General features: G+C 47.3%; 1 protein-coding gene across 7 annotated transcripts in view; it reads right to left on the bottom strand.

The window, feature by feature from the left end:
• Positions 1-27690, bottom strand: part of PPP1R12B (protein phosphatase 1 regulatory subunit 12B) — a 77260-nt gene that overhangs the window by 31015 nt on the left and 18555 nt on the right. For 5 of the 7 annotated variants that reach the window (XM_083878229.1, XM_083878231.1, XM_083878230.1 and 2 more), the window contains exons 2-12: positions 23427-23557; positions 22358-22476; positions 19554-19713; positions 17671-17815; positions 16809-16883; positions 15598-15677; positions 14905-15044; positions 12440-12549; positions 10704-10901; positions 9892-9974; positions 9133-9258 (exon numbers count right to left, since the gene is read on the bottom strand). In XM_083878229.1, coding sequence (XP_083734355.1) covers positions 9133-9258; positions 9892-9974; positions 10704-10901; positions 12440-12549; positions 14905-15044; positions 15598-15677; positions 16809-16883; positions 17671-17815; positions 19554-19713; positions 22358-22476; positions 23427-23557 — 1367 coding nt within the window. Of the gene's footprint in view, positions 1-2489; positions 3647-4160; positions 4341-9132; positions 9259-9891; positions 9975-10703; positions 10902-12439; positions 12550-14904; positions 15045-15597; positions 15678-16808; positions 16884-17670; positions 17816-19553; positions 19714-22357; positions 22477-23426; positions 23558-27690 lie in introns of those variants that run through there. The other 2 variants (XM_083878234.1, XM_083878235.1) reach the window with 2 other exon arrangements.

Raw genomic sequence — 27690 nt, 5'->3', positions numbered from 1 at the left:
AACACAGTGGTGGGGGGGTAAAAAAAAAATAATTAAAACTCTAATTCTTGCTGGAGAGATTTCAAATTCATAAATCTTTTTAAATTGGCCACATAACTGAGAGCACGGATTTGCCTTTCAGAAGTTCTCAGGCAAAGTGTGTCTCACCCCATGTGCCAGCTGTGGGCTGCACAGTCACCTTTCCAGCTGTTCTGGGAACCAAAACTTCTATAGAGTATGAAAAGCTTCAGGCAGATCTCCCAGACTTTCCTTCCAGCACAGATATCTCACGACCTGTGGCACCAGGAATCCTCTGGCAGAGGCTGCAGTGCAGGACTCCTGGGAGAAGCTGTGACCTTGTCTGAGCCCTGCACTGAACCTGCACAGACAAGGGTGCAGAGAACTTGGGGAAGAACTTTTGGTGGCACTAGAGGCCGCTGTCCCCCTGGATGAAGGTGGATAATCCAGCACTGGGCTCCAACCAACACGACCCCCCCATTCCCTACCATCTACAGGCACCCAGCAGAAATGAGTTCTGCTGAGAAATGTTAGTTCTGCCCCAGGAAAAACAGAGTTTGTGTGAGGTTCTCTAGGCACAACATCCACACAGCTGAAACCCACTCTCAGCAGAGCCAGAGCTGTTTGACTTCAGTGGACAAACACACTGACAAAGGGAGAAAATTTGCTTTTGGCAGGAGACCATCCAAACGGCCAGACCACACTGTTCATCAACAGCTCCAAAGCTCCCAGAAAAAAAAAAAAACAAAAAAAAAAAAACCAAAAAAAACAAACCAAAAGAAATTGCCTGGCACAAGCACTGGCTGTGGGAGATGGCACATTTCCAGCACACTGCAGTGCTGCAGAGGAGCATGAGGAGGCTGGGATGTGCAGCAGGACACACAGGACACACAGGGCAGTGCTGGAGGCTGGGATGTGCAGCAGGACACACAGGGCAGTGCTGGAGGCTGGGATGTGCAGCAGGACACACAGAACACATCTGGCAGCAGCCAGGCTGAACCCCTGGAACATCCAGCCCCAGCTCCAGCACTGACAGGGCACAGTCCAGGCAGCACCACAGGGCATGGCACACCCCAAACAGACCTCTGCTCCACTGCCCCTCTGCTGGTTCTTTCCTCCCCCTTGTAGTTTACAATATTTCCCAGCATTTACTGGAGAATTTCCTGACCAATTCAGCTGGAACACCAGGAGCAGGTGAACCACCACGGGTCAAACTCTGTGGTGGGCCAGGCAGGACTTGCTGGCCACCACAGGATGCAAAGCAGCACTCCAGAGCACTCAGCCAGTCCCTCATGCCCAGTCCTAAGCAGCCTCTTGTGCTTTAACCTTGTGGGTCCACACACATAATTGTAAGGCCACAAGCTCGGAGATATCCCTATGATCTAATATTAGATGATCAGCCTGTTTATGTTTTTGTTGCTAAGAGCTTTGGAAACACTGAAGCAGCCCAAACACTCCTGCAACAGCTGCTGCTGGGAACTGAAATCTATACAGCACTGCCCTGACAACTGTCTGCCATTGGCTTTTTATTTTACTGGAATTGCTCTCCTTCTCTAATAAGCTTTTCCCATTGAGGTGAGTTCTCCTGCCTCCCATCTCCCTGGGTCCATATTTCCAAATTCCAGTGTGCAGGTGGCTCCCAGTCACTTTATCCCACTGAGGAGATGTACATTCATCACTAAGGTTTCCTCCCCCATGAGCACAACACAGAATTTCTGGGCTTTCTTCCTCTCAGTAGTTTCAAGGCATCAATTAAAGGTGGGAGGAATTTTCTGGTGTTTTCTCTTTACATTACCATAACTCACAGGAGATGGTTCTCTAATAAAAGTGCAGGAGACAAACAGATCTTCTGTATTATTTATAGAAACAGATTTGGCAGTAAATGCCAATGCAGTAGTATTAATGGATGCTTTTTTGGGCATCTGCAAGTGACTATCCCAGTCCAGTTCTCTGTCTGCAGACTGTGCCAGAAGTCTGGGAAGACTCTGAGCAGCCACTTCTGCAGGGAAAAATCTGCTTCTGCAACTTGATTCTGGGCTTGCTAAAATGGAGAGACCATCGTGAAAGGTCTGAATACTCACTCTGTCCTCCTGCACAGCCTCACTGGGCACTGGCAGTATGTTTTGGCAGCTCATCTTGATTCAATTGCAAACGACCCCAAGCCAAGTGACCTCCAGAAACTGCAACAGGAGCACAGAGGCACTACCAGGGCCAACCCAAGTGTTTTCACACCAAAGATACCCTACAGTGGCTACTGCAAACTGTCCCTGCACACAGAATTGATGAATGTGGCTCCTCCAGAACACTTTAATACCTTCCAAGTGCTCCCTGTGCTGGCTCTGGAAAAAAAAAAATCCCGAACACCATTAGAGGTTTGAGTATTTTCCGACAGCACAGCCCACCTTGCTTGGATGTGCTGCAGGTGAAGCCAAGGAGCAGCTCAGCCCCACCACCTTTAGTCTTGTAAGCTGATAATTCCCATTATTGCTTTTGCCATCCTTCAGCCTCAGGCCATTTAAGATGTGTCAGAGCATTATCTGCACTCAGGAAGGGCTGTATTTCAATAAATCACTATGACAGTTTGGAAGAATCCAAGCACTAGATACTCACTGCTGGTTAGAAACACCCAGTTCATCGCTGTATTTTATTTATTACTATTTGCTTTCACTGATGCCATTAGAAGAGACAGATTCTGTAAAAGGTAACCTGTTTGCAGGAAGAATATATGGATCATTTAATATTCTGTAATTAGTGCACGGAGTAAAATTCCCTTGAAAAGAGCTCTGTCTGCCCAGGGTTGTATTTCCCCAGTCTTAAAATAACACCATGTGATAAGAAAGAGATACCACCAGCTCAGAGTCATTCCCACTGCTGCTGCTGCTGGAATGGCCTCAGCTGCCCATGGCAGTGTCCACCTCTGGCCTGGAAAGTCAATCAAAGCCACACCTGCTGCTGGAGTCCATCTCCTACTGTGTCACACACCTACAGGCACCAGGAATGTTTGTTTTCTCCCAATAACTGCAAAGGGAATCTGGGGGACCTGTGCAGCACAGATGTCTCCATTGGGGCATAAGTAAACACAACTGAGCTGAATCAGAGGGACAGATTTTATCTAATGTATCTAAGTACAATGGTCTCTTTAGGATGGGATTCATTTTTCAGAACCCACTGTGAGTGGCTGCTCTGCTGAGTGTCCCTGCAAACACACTGGGGTCAGGCTGAGATTAGGAGCTGACATTAGTCCTGAAGAGAAAGGCTGAGATGCTGAAGAGACAAGTAGAAAATCACAAAACTAAATTTAACCTACGAGCCAGCGACGATTCAGCTCAAAACCATCAGACAGAGCAGGGACAGCAGCCTGGGAACTTCACGGAGCACGTAAAAACCAGTTGTTACACCCCCGCCATCACCACCACGAGGCAGCTGCCCACGCAGGGGCCAGCAGAGCCCACTCCTCACTGACCTTCTGCGCTCCCTGGCCTCCTCAGCCGAGAGGTCCTTCCCTGGGGCGGAGGCAGCCCCGGCATTCCCGGTGCCGTTGGCAGAGCCCAGCACAGCACGGTTTGTGATTACACCTAGAGGGGTGCTGCCACAGCTGCCCTCTGCGTTTTTCTCTACAGCAGAATCAGTTTGTGGCCTGAAAGGGGCTCTGAAATAGAGAAGACATATGGAAAGCAAAGCAAGTGAACTCCAGTGCTGACCGAGCCCGAGCTCCTCGATGGAGCGGGGACAGTTCATCCTCCTCGCTTCACACTCATCTCTTTGTAGGGAACAGCCACAGGAAAATGGATTTTACAAAACTTGGGAGAAGAATGAGCAGGAGGAGGAGTTAATAGCCTTCACATCCCTGTTAAGTAGCAAAAATGCGCTGGTGAATAAGCAGAAGGAAGGAACTCCAAGAGCTTGTACACTGAGCACCTGAGGGCAGCCTGAGCACGCACTGTGTCACAGGGACAGAGGGCACAAGGGACACACTGCAGGCTGTCACTGTCACCTGCCTGCCAGCCACACCCACCACTGGAACTGTCCAACACCACCATCCTGGGACTGTTCATCACTCTGGAATTGCTTATCATGTGGAAGCAATCAAATCCCTAATCCACTGCAGAACTTCCAACCCAAAGGCTGATTTTTGGAGCGTTATCTCCGCTGGGAGCCATTACCTGGTGCTGTGGCAGGCTGAAGCAGGAGTGTTCACACCCAGAGATGTGGGACAGCAAGAGACAGGTTGCCACGGGGTGCCCAGGGAGGTAGATGAGCCAATGGCAGTGGGTGAGGTAGCTAGAGATGGACTGGCTGAAATGTAGGGACTGCTCAGGTCACTACTTCTACCAAATGAAGCACTGTAAAACATCACAAAATCACGTCCTTCAGAGCACAGTAAATATTCCAACAGCACGTCCCACAGCTGGGCTGGCAGCTGGGGAAGGGAGCAGGTACCACATGGCAGCAAATCGTGTGCAAGGAGATCAGTGAGAGGCAGAGCCATCGCCCCACACAGGCCAGTCCCAGCAGAGCCCAGCTCAGCTAAGCCCAGCTCAGTCCCAGAGAGAGAATAATGGTGTGGGGGTGAGTTGGGGAGGAGCAGGGAAGGAAAAAACCCTGCTGCAGTGAGAACAGGGCACATGGAGCACCCTGTGCCCCGGGGAAAGGCGGGTGCAAGGATGAGGATGCTCAAAGCAGGAAAGGAGACAGTGACATAAGCTGGTCTGGCTGCACCAGGATCCCTGAGGATGTCCAGGACTTCCAGTTTTAAGAACTTATTTCCAGTGGCTTAAAGTTTTGGCGAAGACGATCAGTTGAGGCTTTAATTCTCTTTAAGATACGTTTGGCACAAACTGTATTTCTAGAAAATAGCTATCACAGCTGTCCAAAAATATTCAAGAATGAGCAAGGGAAATAATATTTTGCCAGTTTAAAGCAAGGCCTGAAAACCAATCTTACTGGAACGCAGTGTTTGTGTTCATATTTTGGATAAGAGAGAGGAGGACAGATGGGCTCTTATACAAGGATGGATCCTTTCACTTTTTCAAAGAAAATCCAGTCTAAGGGGAGAGAAAACCCACCCTAATGGGAGAGAAAATTCCCTCTAGTGGGAAAAGCTGCATATCTCTGAAAACAGACGTGATGAAATCTGGCAGAATCTCCTTCTTGCACAGTCCCAAGCCTTGCACACAAGGTACTCACTGCCTGCACAGAGCAATCCAGTGGGTCCCAGGGCCCTGCCACACCTTTCCCAGCACTTGGCATGCCCAGTTACTACTGGTCAGACTGGACTGTCTGAAGGATCAAAGACTGACTCTCACCTTCTGCATCCTGATGGCTCCTGTGGCAGGGCACAGGGACCAAAGTGGCTGCACAGGAATAAAAGTTGGCCTAGAGGAAAGAGGCAGGCCAGGACAGAGCTGCACGTTTTAGGGAAAGCCAGGGACAACAGAATGAAACTGGAAGTCAACTCTAGAGTAAGAATCCAGAGAGCAGCCCGAGGCTGAAACAGCACTGGGAGGGGCAGGAGCACAGCAAGGACAGGAGGCCGGAGGAAGGATCCAGTCCTGTCCACCCAGGCACCCAGTTTACATGCCAAGGCTCCCAGCCCACCCAGTGTGAGCTGGTCCCCAGGGAGCCAAAGAGGACAACAGAGATCCTGGAAGGCCTCCATGGAGCATCCTGAAGGCCTCAACAGGGGGGAATCTCCCATTTGGGCTCCCCCATTGATGGCTGCCTGCCACATCCAGGTCACACAGGAACAAGCCAGTCATTGTCACCAGGAGTAACCTCTGCCAGAGCCTGAACAGAGCTTCCTCTGCAATGGAGCAGGCTGGAGCAGGTAGTCCTGCTGGAAACAAGTCCCTCCCTTCCTGGCTCTCTGCTCCAGAGGGAAAAGACAAGCCCTGGAGATGGGCTGGGAGTGGGAAGAGGAGCCTGGCTGGGTGGGTGTGTGGAGAAAGCAGCCGTGGAGTTGCATAAATGAGTGTTGTGAGGAGAGAATGGCAGTGGAGCCTGTGTCTGGGGAGGGAAGGAGAGGATCAGCAAGGGAAAAGGTGGTGGCAGCCCTAGGGGAACAGAGCTGAGGTGGCACCATCCTGGGACAGCCCAAGGCAGAGAGTCTGTGGCACCAGGGGGGCTGCAAGAGAGAGAAGGAGCTTGGTCAGGAAGGGAGGAGGCAGGAGGGTTATCAGGAAAGCCTTGGCAAGGATTGTCCTTTGGAAGGGAAAGGCAGTGGGTGAGGAGGATGGGAGCAGCACCAGGTGCCTGGGAGAGCAGGGATGTGGGGGATAAGAGGGAAAGAGGAGGAGGAACAGAGGAAGAGGGCACAGGGATGGCACTGTGCCTCCAGCACACCCATGGGCACAGAAATGTGGTGCTGGGGCACCAGGAGCACAGCCCTGCTCCCAAGGGAGACAAGGCACTGCCATCCCTGCCAGAATCCACCTCCCAGCCTGCAGGGGAGGCACTGCACAGGGTGAGGAGCTCCAAGGCAGTTACTGCATTGTTCACATTGGATCTGAGCATGACCAGAAAATTGCCATATAAAGGTTAGCCAGGGAATCCTGTTAATTAACAGCTTTGTCTATAGGAGTCTGTGAAAGGGAGGACTATGAAATTATGCTGAAGAATTCAACATTAAAAATAAAAAACCACACTACTCCTCATTCTCTAACATTATCACCACAACAGAACCATCAGGGGATGAGCAATGAAGTGTAAAGCAACATTTTAAAGCAATAAAAAGAAATACTTCTGACTTTAAAGAAATACTTTAAAGGCATTTTCCTCCACATCCTTTCACTTACAGTCCAAGTGACCTGGATTTTTGAGGGCCAGAACACATTAAAATGGACACCAGGATATCAGAGCAGAGTTCTGTAGATTTCTGGGCCAGTGGTACACACAGAGAAAGCAAGACAACAGCCAGCACCATGACAGAGGGAGCATCAATATCTGTTTCAACTAAAGCTGAAGAACATTGGTAACATTGCTGCAAGTTATTTTGTCCCTCATCTTTAAAAAATAATTTTTAAAAAGCCACTTTTTGCCCCATCTTTAGATGACCTGCTGCTGTTGCTCATTTTATGTTTGGGGCACCATATAAAGAACTTAAAGAACATAACTAGGGTTAGATGAGATATTGGGAAGGAATTGTTCCCTGTGAGGGTGGGAGCCCCTGGCACAGGCTGCCCAGAGAGGCTGTGGCTGCCCCATCCCTGGAAGTGTCCAAGGGCAGGTTTGTGGAAGGAATTGGGACTTAAGGTCCCTTCCAGCCCAGCCCAGTCTGTGACCTTTATGGAGACCAGTCAAATGCTGAGGCAAAGGGGAGCTGCAGAGGGACACAGCCATGCCCTCAGTGACATCCAGGCATGACATATTCCTTTGGATTCTTCCTCCCTAAGAAGAAGCTTTCACCTTTTGGAGTGTGTGTTCAGAGTTTTGTCAATACTTGGAAGTGACAAAACCCTTATGCCCGACCAGGCTCCTTTCCTCATCTCAGGGGTGAATGCACCAGGCTGGAGAAATCAGAAGTTCAATACAATCATATTCAATTTCTCTGTGCTCTCTTACAAAAAAACTATACAGGATAAAGGTCTAATTGATCATGGTTTTACTGTTTGTGTATGAAATGCAAATGCCTGATCTCTCCTTTAAAAGCACATCCATTCCTACCTGACAAAGATATTTATTCTCTGTACCTGCTTGTGAACCAGTCATTCTCTTATGAAAGGCCAGAATTCAGCCTTTGTGAAAAGAGCTCAGCATTAGTGACATCTCACTGCAGCCTAAACCCTTCCCACTCTCTGCACACTTTAACCAAGGAAATACAGTACAAGTGTGTGAGTGCAACACTAAATCTGGTGCAGGATTAGCTGGGATAAAGCAGCAATGTTTGTAAGATTGCCTGGGGGTGCTGGGCTGTCTCTCAGCTCAGGGAGCAGCACAGGTGTGCCAGCTGCAAGGGGCACAAGTTTTCCAATGCAATCAGCTGCAGTTTGTCAGAGCAGCCTCAGAGAGGGACAAGCTATGGAAGCTGGGCTGTCATCACGTCCCAGGATAGCTGTGAAGTCACCAGGATGGATCAGCAGAGCAGAAAGCTTCTGCTTGAAGGGGCTGCCTCACCTTTTGTGGCTATGGAGCTGTTTGTGCTCAGCAACTGGCCACACACATCCCTGAGCACCACTTACCTCCACAGCACAAACTGGAATAGATTGCCTCTCCCCAAGTATCTCAAGCAATTGTTCCATTTTCAGGATAGTTAACTTAGTTCAGCTCTGGTGAAACTCAATCTAAAACCTTAAGCTATTGCTGCTGTTTTTCTTTAGCAGCAATCCAATGGCTCTGCAGTGTGACAAGTTTATTACAGGCTGTTTTGGTGGTCTCCAGTATTAACTGAAATAAAGGTGAGGTGCTGGCACTGCTGATCCTCCTGCTCAGATGAAAACCCAGCAATGCACTGTTTGCCTCACCAGAGCAGGGAACTGCTTCGGCTCACTCAGAGAGCCACTGGCTGGGACCTCGAGGACACTGAGGCTCTGTCTCCCAAGGGACACTGCAGCTACAGGAATTCTGCCTGGAACTGCAGAACTTCCTGCTTCTCCTGGCTCCTTTACCAATAATCAGCCTCTACAACTTCACAGGCACTGTGAACAAACTGTTTCCTCACTGCCTCACAAAATGATGGAGGAAACATCAGTTTTACACCTTGGCAAGGGCTGGACATCATGCACAAGACCACTGCTGCTTTCTCATAATCCCATCAACATGGACTAATATAAACCAAAATTAGAGATAAGCTGTAACTTACTCACCAAGAGCTATCTGAACAACGCTTTTGGACTCTTATAACACTAATCTCTTTTTATGATCAATATTGGTTTTATTCTCTAACCATAACACCAGCATTAAACAGAGAAAACATTGCATTTGAATTATGGGAACAACAGTATTTAAATTCAGTCCAGAAATTTGCAAATTAATAAAAAATTATGGATTTAAAAAACACTATTTAGCATGACAAGTATCAAAAATTGTAAATTTTTCTTTCCTGCTCTCAGCAGAAGAGGGTCCCAAGCCCAGGAGGCAACAAGCAGGAGGCTGAGGCATGTTAGGAGTGGCTCAGACTGCCTGAGAAGCTGGACATACCTTTTCAAGTAGGTGGATACGTAGGTAGTGGGTGCCCCAGAGTGGGGAGCTTCGTTTCCCTTTGGCTCGTCCCTCCAGGGCTGCCGCGTGTAGGAGCCGCTCCGCACCAGGTTCACAGCAGATTCCCTGCAGCAGGACAGAGCACAGCCTTGGCTCAGGAAAACCTCTGACTCTGCTTCTGGTTCCTTTACATTTCACAACACAAATTTAGCCCCCTCACACCTCTGGGCTTCATTGTTCAGGTGAGACAACTCAGGGAAACACCTGCTCTGCCCTTAACATCAGCTCCTGCTCTTGCCAGCTCACTTCAGAACCAGAAATGATGTGATGTTTTGCACAAAGAGGAACAAGATCCTTTTTAGGTAGAAAAATTGCAAATGAAATTCAGATTGTCCATAAAAGTGATTTAACGTATTAAATAGTGTCATTTACTATTCTCACTGCTGTCTGTATCAAGGTATAAATGGGCAGATATTGGAACTGCAGGGAAGCTTTTATTCTTCAAGGAATCCAGGCAAGGAAAAAAAGCAATTCAGCACAGCAAAGCCTTTCATAAAATCATCAGCCTGCTGATTCCAGCTCACCTAAATGAAAACCAACATACCAGAACTTTTATAGACAGAGCTGCCCCTTGATGGTGTGAATTCCTGTGTACTTGAGACTGCTGAGAAAATACACCAGTCATGACTACAGAATAATTATATTCCAGAAGCACTATTGACAGGATGGAAGATGAGCATTAACTTCAGCCAGTCTCACCTGTTTTCTTTTTCTTCTATATCACTCGTGCTGCTCAGTCTTCTGGGGACTATGGAGGCAAGATAACTCTTGTTGTCTCTGTCCTGGTGAAGAAAAAGAGGAACTTCAGCTACATATCTCTTACCCTTCCAGCACATTCAGTGGAAAATAAATTGATTTTCAAATTTTTTCAACTAAGAAAGCATTCTCCTACCAGGTGGTTTAAGGCAACTTAGTTGGGCAACAGTATTGAAATATCAGTTCTGAAAGAGATTCCTGATGACCATGGTAGTGAATAAAAGCATGTTCTGACTTAGAGAATAACTTGTCAATCAGAGAATCAGAGAATGGTTTGAGCGGAAAGGGATCTTTAGTCCACTAGACCAGAGCTCTATCCACAGTGGCCTTGAGCACCTCCAGGGATGAGGCATCTCTCCATGGGCAGACAAGTTACAGTTACTGAGTACATGGTATGGGATTTACAAATGCAGCTGGTGGATAGAGGAGGAATCCGTATCAATGATGGAGAAGGAGAATCTCCACTGCAGGTATGAGCTGCTGTCTGGATTGGACATTTTCTGGTAAAGAACAAGCCTGGCAGCCCTTGTCCAGTGCCAGCCCAGCCCAAACTGGGCAGGAACTCGGCCAAAGGGGCACCAAACTCCATTCTGGAGAAACAATTGAGAGGAGGGAAATATTTTTCAAAAGAAAGTAAGAATGAAAGAGATACACATTTGTTACAGATACAAACCCCAGCAATAGCTCAAACAGAAAGGGGTTCACACCCGTGCGGTAAAGTGGATACACTAAAACATCCCTGCTGAAAGCCAAACCTTTTCCTTGTTGTCCAAGAGCGCCGATATCCGAGGGCTGGACGAGGAGCGATAGATGGAGGAAGGTTTTTCCCTCTGAGCCTCACGAGTGGCAGCGACCTCACTGAGCATGTTGTGGCTGCCAGTTTTCCTCAGGCCCAGCCGCCACGACGAGGGGGACTCATCCTTCTGCTCCTCTGACTTGCTGAGCCAACTGAACTGTGGAGGAGAAACAGGCACAGTTGGGAAAAGGAAGAGGACTGCAAGGCACACTCTGAGTTCAGAAAGTGTTTCAAAAAGGCCCAGTTTTTTGCTGGGCTTAGACTTGTAAGATAGAATTACTTATTTCCTGCTTCTCTCAGGTTACAGGACAGAGCTCAAGGTGAATTCACAGGGATGCAAACTGCTGTAGTGCCTCATCCCCCAGGACAGAGGAGGAAAGGAATCTTCTGTCACTGTGGAGGTCTTTGCCTACACAGTGCCCTCCTCCAGCTTTGAGGAAAGAATATAGGGAACAATGAAGCTTTTATTATCACCCGTTTAGGAAAGGGAAATTATTCAGTAAAGGCAGAAAACCAAACCCAAATATTCAGGTCTTACAGAACTAGCTGCAAATAAACCCCTCACACCAGTGGAGTCCAGGAGAAGCCACTGAGATCACCAGGGAGCTGTAGCCAACAACACTGTAAAGGAAGAGACTGAGGAAACTCGGATTGTTCAGCAAGGAAAAGAGAAGGCAAAGACAGGATTTAGTTTCTGCTACTTGGGGGTGGGTTTACAGAGGACATGGAACCAATCTTCTCACAGTCTACAGTGGGAAGAGGAGAACAGACAACTTCCCACTTGGGAAATCCCAGTTGACATGGAAAATTAATTCCTGGCAGGAGCAAAGCTGCACTGGGATAGAGAGTAAGGGAGTAGAGCATCTCTGTCCTCACAGACCTTTGAATATTCAGCTGAGTTCAGGTAGGACAATGCAACATGACATGAGCTTAACCCTGCTTTGGAACAGGACACTGGACTGGAGCCTTGCAGAAACCCCTTCCATGGGCAGGTAACTGAATCCACAGAATAGGAGTTTGTGCTTCTTGTTAAATGAGGCACTTCTGACCTGCATATTTTAGTCCTTAAATACACAACTGCTTAAGTGTATGAATGCTTAAATGTGTGACTTTAGCTACCGTTACCAAGTCTTTCAAAAAGCTGCCCACTGCCATTCTAGAATTGAGCCCAGGCATCACAAGAGAATCAGCCATCTAGCTGAGTGATCTGAGAGCTAAATAAGATTTTAGTGACCACTTCACCTTTCAAACCTTTTACAGCCCAGCTGGGCAGGCACTTGCAAACTACCCTCTGCCTGCTGGGAGGCAACATCACAGCACTGACTCAGCTGGCTTTGGCAAGCCAGAGGCACTTTGGATGATGGTGCTGAACTCACCACTGCACACGGGCAGGAATCAGCTCTGGTGACAGATCTGCTGAGAAGACTTTGGCACCAACCCCCTCAGAACTGGCAGCACACACAGCATGTGCTGCAGGCTGGGTTTCTTCACCAGTTTGCTTTGGAGGGTCAGAGATTCAAGAGGAGCTGTTATTTTCCCTACACTGCTGTTAACACACATCTTTATCAGAATTTCATACTGCCAAGCTTTTCTAAATTCTAGTTTTAAAGTCCTCTTAACACTGGTTTCATCTCCCAGTAACACCTTCTGCTCCTGAGCACTGCTGGAGTCCCCACTGGTTCCAAATTCACTTACTCTTCTGGCAGATGCAGTGAAGGAGTTGGGCTCTGGTGGTGGCATTTGCTCAGTGATGCTGGGCCTGGATTCACGGCTGGAGTGGTTGGCAAAGGGCTCTTCCTTTCTCTCTACAATTTTAAACAAGAAGAGAAACCAAATGTTTCAGTATTGCACTTCTGAGCCCCTTTTTACACACAGAGTGTGGTCTGCACTGCTGTGTGATCTCAGCCTCCTTGGATCAGAGATGTCAGTGCCTCCTGCACTGTCAGATGTCAGGGCTTTCTGCAAGGAACTTCCCTCTTCCTAAAGAACAGGATGGATACAACTGGCAGGCAAAGCTTTTGTACCTGATCCTCACAGACAAGCAAAATCCTTGCAAAAAGCACCATAAAGAGGACACACAGGTGTTTTTTTTGGTTTTCACAATTTTGTTTCCTCTCTGAGAATTTCCTCCCTGGTAAATCTTGGGATAAAAAGGGGCACATGCTGTTTCTGCTGTAGCAAAAGTGTGGCACAGGCCAGATCCCTGAGTGCTCAGAGCTGGGTTTCACTGCACAGTTCTCTGCACTTGCTTGTGCTGCTGGGCAGAATTTCTGGTCTTCAGCAGCAAAATCCATTTTTCCAGAGGAAGCCAGGACTGCTGCCCAACAAAAGCCCTCACTTGGGCTCCAAGCAAGGCAAGCAACCCCTGTCCAAGCTCAGAGCTGGCTCCTGCTTGTTGGATAAGTGCAGCTGTCCAGTATCACGTTATCTTTTGTATCTATGAACATGCTTGACAGAAGAACATCCACAGACATTACCAGAGGAGAGTAAGCAGAAAGTGGGACTCAGGCAATAGGTGAATTTGACAGGAGAGCACAGGCTGGAGACAGAATATTCACCATAAACCCAAGGACATGGAACCTGCCTGAGAAATGATGTACCCAAACCCACCAATTAAAGCTTTCCTTAGAGCTGTGAGTGCTCACATAGTCATGGCTTGGGAAAAGTAAAAGAGTTTTTAGCATAAGCACTCTAACAGTCCTAGCAAATAATGTATTTGGAGTAGTATGTGCAGGGAATAAAGATGTGCTGTCACACATTTGGAGTAATTTGGGATGGAGCCTCTGGGAGGATGGCACCTTGGAGTGTGAAGATCAATCATTCTATAACAAATATTCTCAGTACTGGAAAAATAAGGATTCAAAGGACACAGAAAGGAGAAAAGAAACATTTTAAAATATCAGGAAGTTAGCAGCACTGACAGAGCCTGAACTAGAGACAAAGACAGAATCGTGGAATCTCCTGAGTTGAAAGGGACACACAGGGATCATCAGTGCAACCCCTGGCCCTGCACAGACACCCCAACAATCCACCCTGGGCATCCCTGAGAGCTTTGTCCAAACACTCCTGGAGCTCTGGCAGCCTCGGGGCTGTGCCCATTCCCTGGGGAGCCTGGGCAGTGCCTGAACCCTCTGGGGAAGAACCTTTCCCTGATATCCAGCCTAAATCTCCCCTGGCACAGCTCCAGCTCTTCCCTTGGGTCTGGATAAGAATGGATTCTCAGCCACTTTTCCCTCTCTGCAAAGCAGCAGATCCCAGTCCTGGAGCTGAACCCAGCCCTGGGGAAGGGGCAATAGATCCCCCACTCCCCCTTGCAGGCCTGCCCTGTCATATTTGGCACCCAAGTCCATGGAAATGCCCATGGACAAGGCAGGACACGCTGCCATTTGCTGACAGCTGCTCATTCCTGTACAGAGGCTGTAAAACAGGGCACTGGAGGAAGGGGAGGCAACAGCAGCTCTCCAGGCTGAGCTGGATGGGCACTGGGAGCCTGTTCTGGAAGTTTAGAGCACACAGGTCAGCTTTAAGGTCAAGACTAATTAGAAGGGCTCATGCTAAAGTGCTAATGACAGGCTGGGAAGGACTAACTGTGAGCAATGTGACTGGGGGCAGTTCACTGCACAAGAGGGACACGAGGAGGGACTCTGTGCAGTGTCAGCTTTGGGCAGGGTCTCACATTTTATTCCACCAAAATTTCAGCAATAAACATTATGAATTCCAGACAAGAGAAACTGGGGAGGATTTGTTCAATCTCCTCAAAACAAATTTGGTAAGAGTAAAAATTGAGGTTTCTAATTCCTTTATTTTGTAAGGGTTTTTGGATAAGTGTTTTTGTTTGGATGGTTCTTGAACAAAACAAAACTAAAAGTTTCCATGGTTCCAAGCACAGATAATCACCACAGAATACATATGAGATGGAAGTAGGAATTAAAACAGGATCTGAAGGGGTTTTTTTTTAGTAATTATGCTGACCTGGGAGTCAGCATCTGAATCAGCTTCTTTTAGCTGATTCAGTAGCACCAGATTTCTCCAAATTCTGTACATATACACTGGAAATAAAAACTTTCAGCATGTCCTTAACAACTAATTATGTAATTAGTAACAAGAACAACATTAATGATGATAATAGTTATTAAATCAAAGGCTGAACTCAGTCTTACCTGACTCCTTTTCAACGTCCGATTCTGAAACTTCATCTTCAGCTTCCTCCTCTTCAGAACTAGAACTGCTCGAGTCCTTGTTCTCTTCCTCAGTTTCCATGGACTTCAACGTGTCTTCCTCATAAAGAATCTTCTCTTTGCTGCAAAACAGGAAAGTTTTAGGACTAGGGAAAACAAGTTATCTGAGTTGTACTTCTCAGGAGCACACGGACATGATTTACTACATACAGAACCAGCAAAGGATAAAATCCATCTACAGACTGATTCCACCATGGCCAATTTGCCACGGATTCCACTGCCAGTCTCACATTTTCTAATTCTGCAAGCATTTTTCCATCCACAGAAATGTGATCTCTCCTTTTCTAGTGCCCCATAACACAGCAGTTGGGCTGCAGGGCTCTGTGAGACTAAAAGGTGCAGCTCTCAGCCCAAAGGTCTGATCCATCCTCAGCCAGAGCAAAGCTGGAGAACCAAATATGAGCCCAAGCCCTTGTTCCACCACTCACTGGGTATGTTAAGACACAATTAAAACTGTATTTGAGAGTGCTCAGATTCAAAAAAAACCACAAACACATGAAATAACCAGCAGTGAATTGTTTTTGACCCAGCTGAGGCCAGCTGGCTGGGAGAGATGAAGCTGCTCCCCCATCACTTTCTGGGCAGTTTCTTTTCAACTAAGAGGGAGAGACTTACTTGGTGAAGAGTCTGTTTTGAGGCTTCCCATTCATGTCAGCTTCAATCAGCTTATTTCTTGTCTCCTTCTCACTTCGCAGCTGGTAAAAAGTGCAGGAATATGAGAGAGAGAGAATGAGGACACACATTGCCCAGCCCTGTCAGCATAACCCAGTCAGGACTGCAGCAGGAGGTCAGCCCAGCCCTGTTGGACAAAACCACTGCAGGTTTGTGTAAGAAACCACTTCAACAGCAGCACTGGGAGCCTTGGACTGCAGCTCCACCAGGGCACAGCTGCCATTTAATAAAACCTTTAAAAGGCACCTGCATCTGCCTCTGCTGAGACCAGGGATGAACCTTGGCTGAGCCCAGAGAAGCTGTGGCTGCTCCATCCCTGAAGGGTCCAAGGGCAGGTTGGATGGGGCTTGGAGAACCCTGGGATTAGTAGGAGGTGCTCCTGCCCGTGGCAGGATGTGGGATGGGATGAGCTTTAAGGTCCCTTCCATCCTAAATAATTCTGGGATTCTGGGATTCAAATTTTACAGTGCTTTTACTTCCTTTTCCTGGTGTCAGCTGGGGGAGTATTAGAATATTGTTAAACTGCTGGAGAACTTTCTGGCTTGACAACTGCCCTTACTTTGAACAAGATACATTTTGCTTTCCTTTTTTTATGCTGACTTTTGGCTTCTAATCCCTTCCAGTATCTCCACTGCACTATGAAATGCCAATTTAATATGGTTTTGAAACCACCCATTTTTTCAGTCCATAACTCCCTGAAATGTGTAATTTCTTCTTCCTCAATCCAAACCTCCCTGTTGTAGGGAAGACAGACATGGTAACAGATCTTCCTCAGCACTGACAGTGTATTTCCCTGGGTGAAAACACAAAGCTGACTTGGGCAATCACTCATTAGAACAGAGCAGTTTGATGCTGGAGAGGCTGCCAGCAAACAAAGCAACTGCAGAATAGGAATGATTACAGAGATGAACACAAATGTCTCACCAGTTCCCATAATTGTGCATTGCCATCACACTACTGACCCCCTTGCTGCAGTCATCCAGTTATCTACATTTCCAGCTATTAAAAATATTGCTGTGATTAAAGATTGCCAATGAGTAACTAAAGAAAATAGCTGGGCCTCAGCTCCCTGCATCTGTTGGCACCATGTCTTGGAGAACACTCGTGTGTGAAAAGGTATTTGGAGAGGTGGAAAACAATCTCCAGAAACTCACCACAGTCTGTTTCTTCTGCAGCATCTCTAAATGCTCCACAAGTCCCTCGTCAGCAACGTCAAAGGGCGTCTGGCCCTGGTGCAAAGAGAGAACACAGGAGAATATCTGAGATGGCACAGAAAATCCTATTTAACAGTGCATGTGCTCCACATCCTCCCTCCCCAAATGGTGAATGACACTCTGCTTCACCCCAGAGCAAGAAACAGTGATCATGTAATCACAGAATCATTCTGGCTGGAAAAGACCTCTAAGATCATGTTTATGTTCAGTGAGTAACTTTTACCAGGGCAGTGCAGTCCCTGGTTGCTGCTGCTCAAATCCAACAGCCAGGACGATGCTTGAGTTTCCAAGTTTCTAAAAAGGACACTCTTGTACTGAGAGGGAATGTGATCAACCTCTTCTTATGTCGGATATCAGAGCAAGGCTCTTCCCCCAGAGGGTTCAGGCACTGCCCAGGCTCCCCAGGGAATGGGCACAGCCCCAGAGCTCCAGGAGGGTTTGGACAAAGCTCTCAGGGGTGCACAGGGTGGGACTGTTGGGGTGTCTGTGCAGGGTTAGACGGGATATTGGGAAGGAAATTTTGGGTGTGAGAGTGGGGAGGCCCTGGCACAAGTTTCCAGAGAAGCTGTGGCTGCCCCAGCCCTGGAAGTGTCCAAGGCCAGGCTGGACAGGGCCTGGAGCAACCTGGGCCAGTGGAAAATGTCCCTGCTCATGGCAGGGGGTGGAATGAGGTGAGCTTTAAGGTTCCTCCAAACCCAAACCAGTGTGGGGTTCTATGATTCCATGATCATGCAGCAGGCGATAGTCTATAAATAGTCTATATTAATCTGGCTATAAAATCCTGCATTAGTTGTGTACTGACCAGCTTGTTCCTGATGTCCATGTCACACAGAGCCTCAGCCAGGATGGAACAGGCTTCCTTCACTCCCCAGTGAGCAGCAGCGTGGAGGGGAGTCCAGCCATCATTGTCCTGGACGTTCAGATTAAACCCAGCCTGGATCAGGAGCCTGAGAAAAGCAGCAGGATTGATCTCTGCCCACCAGGAATGAGTTCCTGACAGAGCAGTTTCCCCTGTTAGGCACCAAGTGGGCAGCCTGGCTCCCTAACACAGCCAGGAGCCTGTGGACTTGTTTATTAACCAAAGCAACATCCCATCTGATGTGCTTGTAGCTTTAATGGAAAGGGCATTGAAATAAAAGTGACTTTGATGTAAAACCTGCTGGGACATGTCAAGCAGTTTTCCACAAGTGAAGTTGCCTGGGATCTCCTTTCCTTACCCTCACCTCTGTGTGCCTTCCACCCTCCCTTCCCCATCAGAGCAGGACACTGGTGTTTCCCAGCACCTGAACTTGAATATTTAATACCAAAACAAATCCAAGAGGGCTGGGGTGGTCTGGAGCTCCAGAGCCATGTGCACACTGGTGTGGCACTGAGCAGCTCCTCTATCAAAACTATCATCCAAGTTGCTTAAATATTGAAGAACATTCCAGGGAAATTCTGCAGGTCTGGTAAAACTGCTCTTGAAATTTTCCATTGTGGGAAATTCCCCCACCCAGAGGCACCATGGCACAGCATGAGGGAAATCCAGCATGACCCCAACATGGCACCAACAGCTTGGAAACTCCTGCAGCTTTACACCAACGTGCTGCTGTGCTAAATAAAACACAAGTCACAGCAGACCAGCTGTGGGCTCCTCTGTGAAAGAAATTGTAAATTAGGTGCTGAGTTTCTGTTGATGTTCCAGCTGGCAGAAGGGAGAAACAGAGCTGCTGAGAGACTCAAGGTCACAGACAAATTCCAGGTCTCATTTAGAGTTAGCTGGCTCCTGGCTGTCAGCCTTTTCATTTAAGTCACCAAAGCTCTGGATTTGAACTTCTGTGCAGCCACCACATACACAAGAGTGGAGCAATGTCAGCCTGCCTTGAGATGTGTTTATAATTACCACAGTTAATGCCAAGGAGAGACTTTGCAGAGCTCAGTCATCCTGCACACACTGAACTTCATCGAGGAGCACTGGATACACAACCCTGCCCTGACCCATCACAGCACCAACACCTCAGATCCACAGATTTTACATTTCTATTCACATGAGCTGAGTTATATTCCTGTTCCTGGGCACAGCACAGGCACAGACAGCTCATCACTCAATTATAAGGTCTAATGACTGAATGCAAATCAGAAACATGAAGTACAATAAAACGCTTGAGCTTGATATAAAACAGCTCTTCGACATCAAATTATGTCACTTAAATTGATGAAATTTAGGATCAAGATAGAGGAACACTTCCAGAATGGATTTTAACATGGGCAATAGAGGAAGCTTGTGTGTTGGTTATGATTGTGCACAGCCTGGTTTTGGTAGCAGGGGGGGCACAGAGGTGGTTTCTGTGAGAAGCTGCTGGAATCCTCCACCATCAATCCCTGATGGCTCTGAGGATGGACATGGCAAAGCTGGGCCAGTTAGAGGGGCTGGTAATCTACTGGTGACAACAGATTGAAGAAGAAAATCAAAACAAAGTGGGCATGGGCTGTTTTTCTTCTTGTCAGAGAAGAGGAGAAGATGAGAACGTGTGAGGGAAACAACTGGGAACACCAAGGGCAGTGGGGAAGGAGGGCAGGAGCTGCTCCAGGCACCAGAGCTGAGGTTCCTCTGCAGCCTGTGGTGATGACAGATTTCTCTGAATGTAAAGCCAGATGCCTTTTTCAGCCTTAATTTCATGCATCAGCCCTGGGAGGAGCTCCTACCTCATGACTTCAGAATAGCCCTTGGCTGCAGCAACATGAAGAGCTGTGGCTCCTGTCCGAGGCTGCTTTACGTCCTCAATTCTCCCACTGTTCAGCCACTGCCGGGCGTCCTGCAGCATCTGCTGCTCCTCCTCTTTCCTTGACAGCTCCAGGTCTACACCTGAGGGAGGGAAGCACAGAGGAAGAGACAAACAAGAGATAAAAGCTCTGAAGTATTTGTTACACTTACCCTATATTCCATTTGCTATGAAATATTAGTAAACTATTTCTGATCTTCCACAAAACGATCAGCAAAAGCCTCCTCTATGAACTGGGACAGCTCCAGTGTCATTGACAGGGACTTCAAAAACTGTCTGAGTTAAAAATTTTGAAAGTTGGGCCAGTGGTAGCAACCCATGCTGAGGGATGCTGAGGGAACTACTGAGTTATCCCACTGAACAGCAAACCCCCAGATTCTGACAAAACCACCATTTGAAATAATTTTGGCATTAGGAGGCCAGAAGAAATCTACTCTGATGGCCTAAGTGACTGTTGAGGAGCAGGTGGAGCTGTGGAGAGGCAGGGGGATGATGTGGAGAGGGAGGTGTGTCTGGCTGGCAGACTCTGTCAACTGTCATCAAACCAATGAGAGGCAAAACCAACTCTGACTTGTTTTCCTAAGTGGAGTTTTCACAGTAATGAGATCACAGAAGGACAATATATCAATCACAACTGTTGACACTGATCCAAACAAGATTAATCAGAGCAGAACTCTCTGACTCAGGAAAACATACAAATTAGAAGATGACAAATCTCAAAAATCAAGAAGAATCCTGAAGAGCAAGTGGATTAACACTTTCAGTATAAGAATGACATGATTGCCAATTAAATTATGGGGCATTAGGTTTAAAACAGAACCAACACTTAACTCAGAGTCTGAGCTGTGAGCCCCACTGCTGCAGGATTTTGCAAAGATCAGAAATAAACTGGCTGCAGACCATTGTAGCTATTACACACAATTGCTGAACATGTTGGAGTTCCCAAGGAGGGCTGCAGGAGCTCAGGAAACAGAAAGCCACGGGGCACTCCAAGTACACAGAAAGCCAGTTTGGCTCAGGAATTTCTGGGGGCTGGGAGGGGAATTGTGCACACTCCAGCTGTTTTTGCAGTCTGCAGCAGGCATCTGCTCATAGCCCCTACTGGGGACAGGCTGCAGAGATGGACAGATGCTTATTTAAAGTTCAACCCCATTTCCTCCAGCAGTTATGAGCCTTTAAACTGTGTGATGGGAACCTTCCTGGTGGAGACAGATGGTTGTTTCAGGGCATCTTAGCAGGAGGCCACTAATGTGGTGAGGCAATGCAAGCAGAATCCCAAAAATTGTCAGGCAAAACACTTGCAGGTGAGGCAGAATCACTGCCTTGATGTCCTGAAAGGTTTCAACCACATTATTGACATTTAAGGAACCTGAGGGTGCACAAGTCCATGGAAACTGGAGAGATCCATCCATGGGTCCCAATGGAGCTGGTAAAGTGCCAAAGTCACTGTTATATTTGAGAAATTGTGGCAGTCGGGTGAAGTTCTCCCAGACTGGAAAATGGGAAACAAAAAATAGGAATAGGAAACATTTTGACCAGGTTAAAGAGGAGGACCTGGAGCACTACAGGCCAGCTGGGCTCTCCTCTGTGCACAGCAAGAGGATCATAGAGCAGATCCTCCTGGAAACTGTGCCAAAGCCCATGGAAAATGAGGAGGTGACTGATGACAGTAAACTTGGCTTCTCTGAGGGCAAGTTGTGTGACAAATTTGGTGGCCCTGCAGCATTAACACAGGTGACAAAGCAGCAAGGGACTGATTCCTTTCTAACTACACATTAAAAGAAAAATTCACCACCATGTGTGAGAATGTATCTGACAGAGGGACTGGGTTCAATCCAGCATGCAAGAAACCCCCCAAAACTCACAGGAATAAAATAATCCAGGCAGGAAAGAATCTTTGGGGGTCTGTAGCCCAAACACACACTCTGAGGAGGGTAAACTTCAAAGCCAGATCAACCAGCTCAGACACAAATGTAGCTAAGCCTTGACTGTGTCCAAGGATGGAAGTTCCAGGAATTCCTTGGGTTCCTTTTCCAACATTCTTGGTGAAATTCATAGACATGATTTAAACTTCTCACACACACACGTACAAATGTTCAACCAACAAAACTCCCAAACGAATTCTGTGAGTATGAAGAAAATTTTAGACTGATAAAGCATTTCTTTACTTAAACATCAGTCCAGAACTATAGCCAGGGATGTTTGTGCAGGGACAGCCTGGAGAGCAGCCCCTCAGCCAGGCACACCTGATGAGAAAGGGGATGTGGCAGAAGAAATCTAGGGAAAGATTAGGAGAAAGCATGTCACTCCAGGCCTGGAATATTCATTTCCTGGTCCCTGCCTTTGGCATTCCCATAAATCTCACCTCAGTGTTATCAAGCCTTAGTGAAACAAGACCTTTCTCGATGATCTTGAAGGTGTATCCCAACCTATACATTCTGTGATTCTGTGATTGGTATCAGAGGTCAGAATTTAATTTCACTTCAAAAGTAACTAGATCTGATGAATCACATCTCAGGACTGTGGTGCCTTGCTTTGAACAATCCCAAGGGCAGAGACCACAAACCTCCTGCATCTGCTCCACTGTCCTGACAGCAAGGCAAGATTCCTCTGCTCCTTCCCGGGCCAGATCTCACATCTCTTCACCAACAGACAGCAAGGCAGCAGAACTCTCCTACAGAAACTCTCAGGGGTGCCAGCTCTGAGATATTCCAGTCCTCCCTTTACCTTGTTTCTTGACTTGCTCCAGAAGCAGGTCCTTCATGGCCGCCTCCTCGGCGATGTCGGACGGGACCTCGCCCTCGCTGTTCACCGCGGCCACGTTGGCCCCGTGGCTGATCAGGAACCTGCAGTGGGGACACCAGGGCAGCAGGTCACACTGTGTGTGCTTATTCAGGGCAGTGACAGGGACAATCAAACAGCACAGGGACACCAGAGCAGCAGGTCACACCCTGTGTGCTCATTCAGAGCAGTGACAGGGACAATCAAACAGCACAGGGACACCAGAGCAGCAGGTCACACCCTGTGTGCTCATTCAGAGCAGTGACAGGGACAATCAAACAGCACAGGACACCAGATCAGCCTGTCACCTCCATGTGTTCACTCAGAGCAGTCACACAGGAAATCAAACCACACAGGGACACCAGGCCAGCCTGTCACCCTTCGTGTGCTCATTCAGAGCAGTGACAGGGACAATCAAACAGCACAGGGACACCCAGGCCAGCAGGTCACACCCCGTGTGCTCACTCAGTGCAGTCACACAGGAAATCAAACAGCACAGGACACCAGATCAGCCTGTCACCTCCATGTGCTCACCCAGAGCAGTCACACAGGAAATCAAACCACACAGGACACCAGATCAGCCTGTCACCTCCATGTGTTCACTCAGAGCAGTCACACAGGAAATCAAACCACACAGGACACCAGATCAGCCTGTCACCTCCATGTGTTCACTCAGAGCAGTCACACAGGAAATCAAACCACACAGGACACCAGATCAGCCTGTCACCTCCATGTGTTCACTCAGAGCAGTCACACAGGAAATCAAACAGCACCACAGAGTATTTGCCTTTCTCATTCAAGCTCAGTTACCAATGAGGACCTTACTCTCAGCCAATTTCTAGGCTAAAAATGTTCATTGTAAATACAAAGTCCTTGCTCAGCAGGTCACAGTTTTTCTTTCTCCATTGTTAAATACCCCTGGTTCTTGTATTAGTAATTCATCACCAGTCTACTGCCCTGAATACAAAGCACAGGAAGTGTTATAAACACCCAGAACAGCCCCAAACTCACTCACTCTGCTATATTCAGGTAGCCACAGGATGCCACTGCGTGAAGAGGGGTCCAGCCCTCGTTGTCCTGCTGGTTCACATCAGCTCCATTTTCCACCAGGAACTTCACCATGTCCAGGTTCTCATCAATACAGGCCTGAGAGAGGATGGGAGGGGATGGAAGGATTGAAGGGAAAAGGAAGAGAGAGAAAAAAAAGAAGTGTTTTAATTGGTGTTAAATCAAATGTACAGTCCTCACTGGCAGCAGGCAATATCTGGGTTGAACTCCCCATGCTGTGAGCAATCACACCTTAAAGCTCAGGGTAACTTCAATTTGTGAACTAAAACAAATTAATTTCAGAACTTTCAGAAATTAATTGTAACTCAGAGTTCCCAGATGGACAACTCTCTTACTCTGCTGGGTTTGTTCAAGTGTTCCCTCCAGCTCAAGTGTGAATCTCAGCGTGGACTGAAGAATGTCTCTGGAGTGTGAGCTTTGTACATATTTGATAGAGAATTATATTTACATTGTTTATCAAACACACCCACTGTATCTGCATAGTCTGGGAATCAGCCAAGGGAAAGGCATGGCTCTTGCTCAAGCCACAGGATAAAGTGAACTCTAAAGTTAAAAGCCTGCTCAAACGCATAAAAGAGCCCCTGTCACTCTTGTTTTAAATTTCTCCCTGTCACTGCTCTGGCTGTTGTGCTGGTCCCCCCTGTCTGGCTCTGATGGAATGCTGGAACCAGCAGGACAATGGTATCAATCCTCACCTGTTCCTACACTGAAATCTGCAGTGATTTGCCTCTCTCAGCTCCTGCAGGGAGGAATCCACGACGAGGAGTCAGGGCTGCCAGCACCAGGGGCTCCCAGGGGAGCCAGGATCATTTAATACCTGCTGTCTGCACTTACCACCAAATGCAAAGGTGGAGTATCCCTAATGAAGCAGCAGAGTATTCTTTGAGATGTAAGAGAAATAACCCTCCTCCACTGTTCTGTAATTCATGAAAAGCTGCTGTTCAAGGTGTGTGATGAAGGAAAAGCTGCTGTTCCACATGTGGGATCCAGCCAGGGAACACTGCCTGGCAAACATTGATTTTAGTACCAGCTGATGACACAGGAATGGAACTGAGACACAGCAGAGTAACATCAACACTTTTATTAGTGAATTACTGACAGGTATGACCTTGCCTGCCCCAAATACCAAAATGCAAGATTTTTTTTGCGTTGTTGTGTCATTACATGCAGCTAATTACGTTGGCTGAGCTTTGAAAAAGTGAGGTGGAAAAGCAGTTTTCAAAACCAGCGTTTGACAAAAGGTATTGAGTAACTCCTGCTCAGCTCTGAAAAATCTCATCATGGTGTCATATAAGAAACTATCAGGCAAGAGATTATTTACATAATTTTTTAGTCAGACACCCTAAAAGAAGATACTTCTTATATCTTAACATGATATGACATGTTCAACACAACTCAGAGCAAAAATTATGAGGTCAACAACCTGGATAATGAGCAAAATTGGTATCTTCTAAAGATCTGAACTTTAAGAACTTTAGAAAGCCTTTAAAAACGTTACAACTAGATTAAATGGCAACTTTTAGGTGTTGCAATGTATTTCTGGGCAAACTTTTACGGTATCAACTGATTAAGATGATGTTATCAGGGAATTCACACTTGCACATACATTAACGGTATCAATAGTTTCATATGTGCCATCATTTAACCAAGACACACAGAGATAATTTTGTAAAGAACAAAATTATCACTGTTTAGAAGTACTCAGGGCACACATTCGTCCACCTAAAATTTTTGAGAGCCCTGATACTCTCCAGCACATCTCTGCTGTGTGTTTTCTTGGGCAAATCTACCAAAGTTAAGCACTGTGAGGCAGCCTGTAGGAAAACCAGCTTTATTGGGGTCCAACAGCTCACCTTCAGCTGAGCCAACTGGGTTACCTGAGGTTACTGGAGGAAGGAGAAGAGGACAAAGAGGAAGTAATGCAGTAGATATGTCCTCCTTTAAGTACTACTAATCCTCCAACCTTAAATTTAGGAGAGTGGATAAGTTTAGTAACCCGAGAGGATCTAGTGCTATGCAGAGTTCTGCTCTCTTATTTGATCCATCGTTCCTCAGGAACACGGTGAGCACCACGAGCTGGGGGAGCAGTCACAGAGCAGACACCTGCCCTCCTCCCCTGAAGGGAGAGAGACAGTCAAGAGGAGGTGGTTGAGAAGTTCTGTTGCCTTTTTGGTGGGTAGTTTCTTCATCCCCTCTCTTAAACTGCCCTTGGAATCAGATGTGAAGAAAAACAGAGGGATAGGTTTAGTTCTTTTCCATTTCAAGCCTTGCTAACCCTCAGCTGTGCTTGGTTCACACGTAGGAGAGGCTAAAAAAGCAAGGTTAACTACAGAGCACAGCAATTTTGTCTTTAAATTTTTAATTCCTTCTTTATCCTCTGCCTCTGCACAAGCTCTAACACAACCTCCAGGGTGATGTGACAGGGCGGGAGCGCAGGGTGAGTGTCTCTCCCTCTCATGGTGGATCTTCACCAGGCTAATCTCTTGCCATCCCTGTATTTTTCTTGGCACTTGATAAACTTCAAGGGCTTCTGGAACAGCACTAATGTATTACAGTTTTAGCAGTCCTTGATGCAAACCACATCTAGTGCCCAGAATTACCCACTCAACACACAAAGCAAGTTGGCTCATAGGATTTAAATCCCAGGCATCGCTGGGCAAGTCTCCATCCCCAGCTCATGGTGTTCTTCCAGCTCCTGGCAGGGGACCAGCATTTAGCAGTTTTTCCATAGGGAGGAAGTGCTCAGTTTCTAAAATTTGCAGATATGGCAGATTAGTTTCCCCCCTCTGCAGTGAACAGGTGGAGCCCTTTCCAGCCAGGGACTCTCACTGCAGGTTTGAGCTTTGCCAGGAGCTGCTGCCAGGGCATTTCTTCTCCTGAGCATGAAGTTTACATTACAGTAAGGGAACGGGGACACCAGGAAATGGGACAGAACAACTTGGCTCGTCTGGCAAGGCTCGTCCAGCAACCAGACAAAATCTGATCTTATCTTGAATGAAAGCTCATTATTACAATGGTGTTGTGTTTGCTCTTTCCTCCACGCACCCAGAACCCTGATGAGTATCTGCTCCAGCTGCCTGCCAAGGATTTAGTTTGCATCTCTCCTGGGCATCCCCTGGGACAGAGATTGGAGGATCAGGGAGGAAAAGGAGACAGATGGGATGAGACTGAGGATTCAGAGGACCAGGAATCGAGCTCCAAGAAGGTGTGAACAGTGTGACACTGCTCACTTTCTAGGGCTGCATCACATTTAGCAAAGCCCCAGCTCAGGACTGGTATTACATTCCACTACATATTTGATATACACAGGACAGCAGCAAGGAGAGCATCTAAATCTGACAAATTTCTAAGAAATTGCTGAGAGGAAAAGAGAAGTCTGCTTTCTCACCTCCACAAGGAGAGCAGTGGTTATAAACCCAGAACAGGCAGTAACTGCACATCCACAGTGCTGTCACAGGCCCCCATGAGAAGGTGGTTGTTTTCTCCACAACTTGCCCAGTTGCCAGTGGTTTAACACAAATACACGAATAACATTCAGTGCACCTGTTTGCAGGCACAGCAATTCTGGCCACAATGTCAATGAGGGCCATGTCCTGCCCTGTGCCTGCACAAGCTGCTGGCCCTGCCAAAACCATCACCTGTAACAAGTAGGAACCTGCCTGGGAGGAAACTGTGCTGTTCCCTGCAGCCCCTCTGAGCCAACAGTCAGTTTACAAATAAGACGTCACATCCACCACTGTAACACAACCACGAGATAAAGCAGCATGTAGAGCTTGGCATCAGCTTGTAATACAGAAGACTTGTGATAATTGCTGTGGGCTAACTTTGGCTGTATTTAATTAATGTGGTTGGTTGGGATTTGAGAGGGAGAAGCCATGCACTTGCTGCAGGCACGGGGAAAATGCAGGAAGGGGAAAGCAGAAAGGGCTGCTCTGTTACATGTCTCTACTATGAACATCCCAGCCCTGTGACAGAACCCAATCTTGGTGACTTCTCTGTGCCCAAGAGTGAAAATCTTGTAATCCCACCGTGTCAGATCCTCGGGCAGCAATCCTCATGGTTCCCACAGGGAAATCACACTTGGCAGTTCCACTGGTCACACATAAATGTGATAAGTAAACTGCCTGCTGGCTTTTGAAATGGAGTATGAGAGATGCCAGGCCAGGAAAGGCTGAAATGCTTCAGCTCTTGATTACTGCAGGAAATGCCCA

The sequence above is a fragment of the Zosterops lateralis genome (assembly GCF_965231275.1).
Source record: "Zosterops lateralis genome assembly, chromosome: 26".
In the NCBI taxonomy this organism is placed as follows: Eukaryota; Metazoa; Chordata; class Aves; order Passeriformes; family Zosteropidae; genus Zosterops; species Zosterops lateralis.
This window is presented reverse-complemented; position numbering and strand designations above follow the sequence as displayed.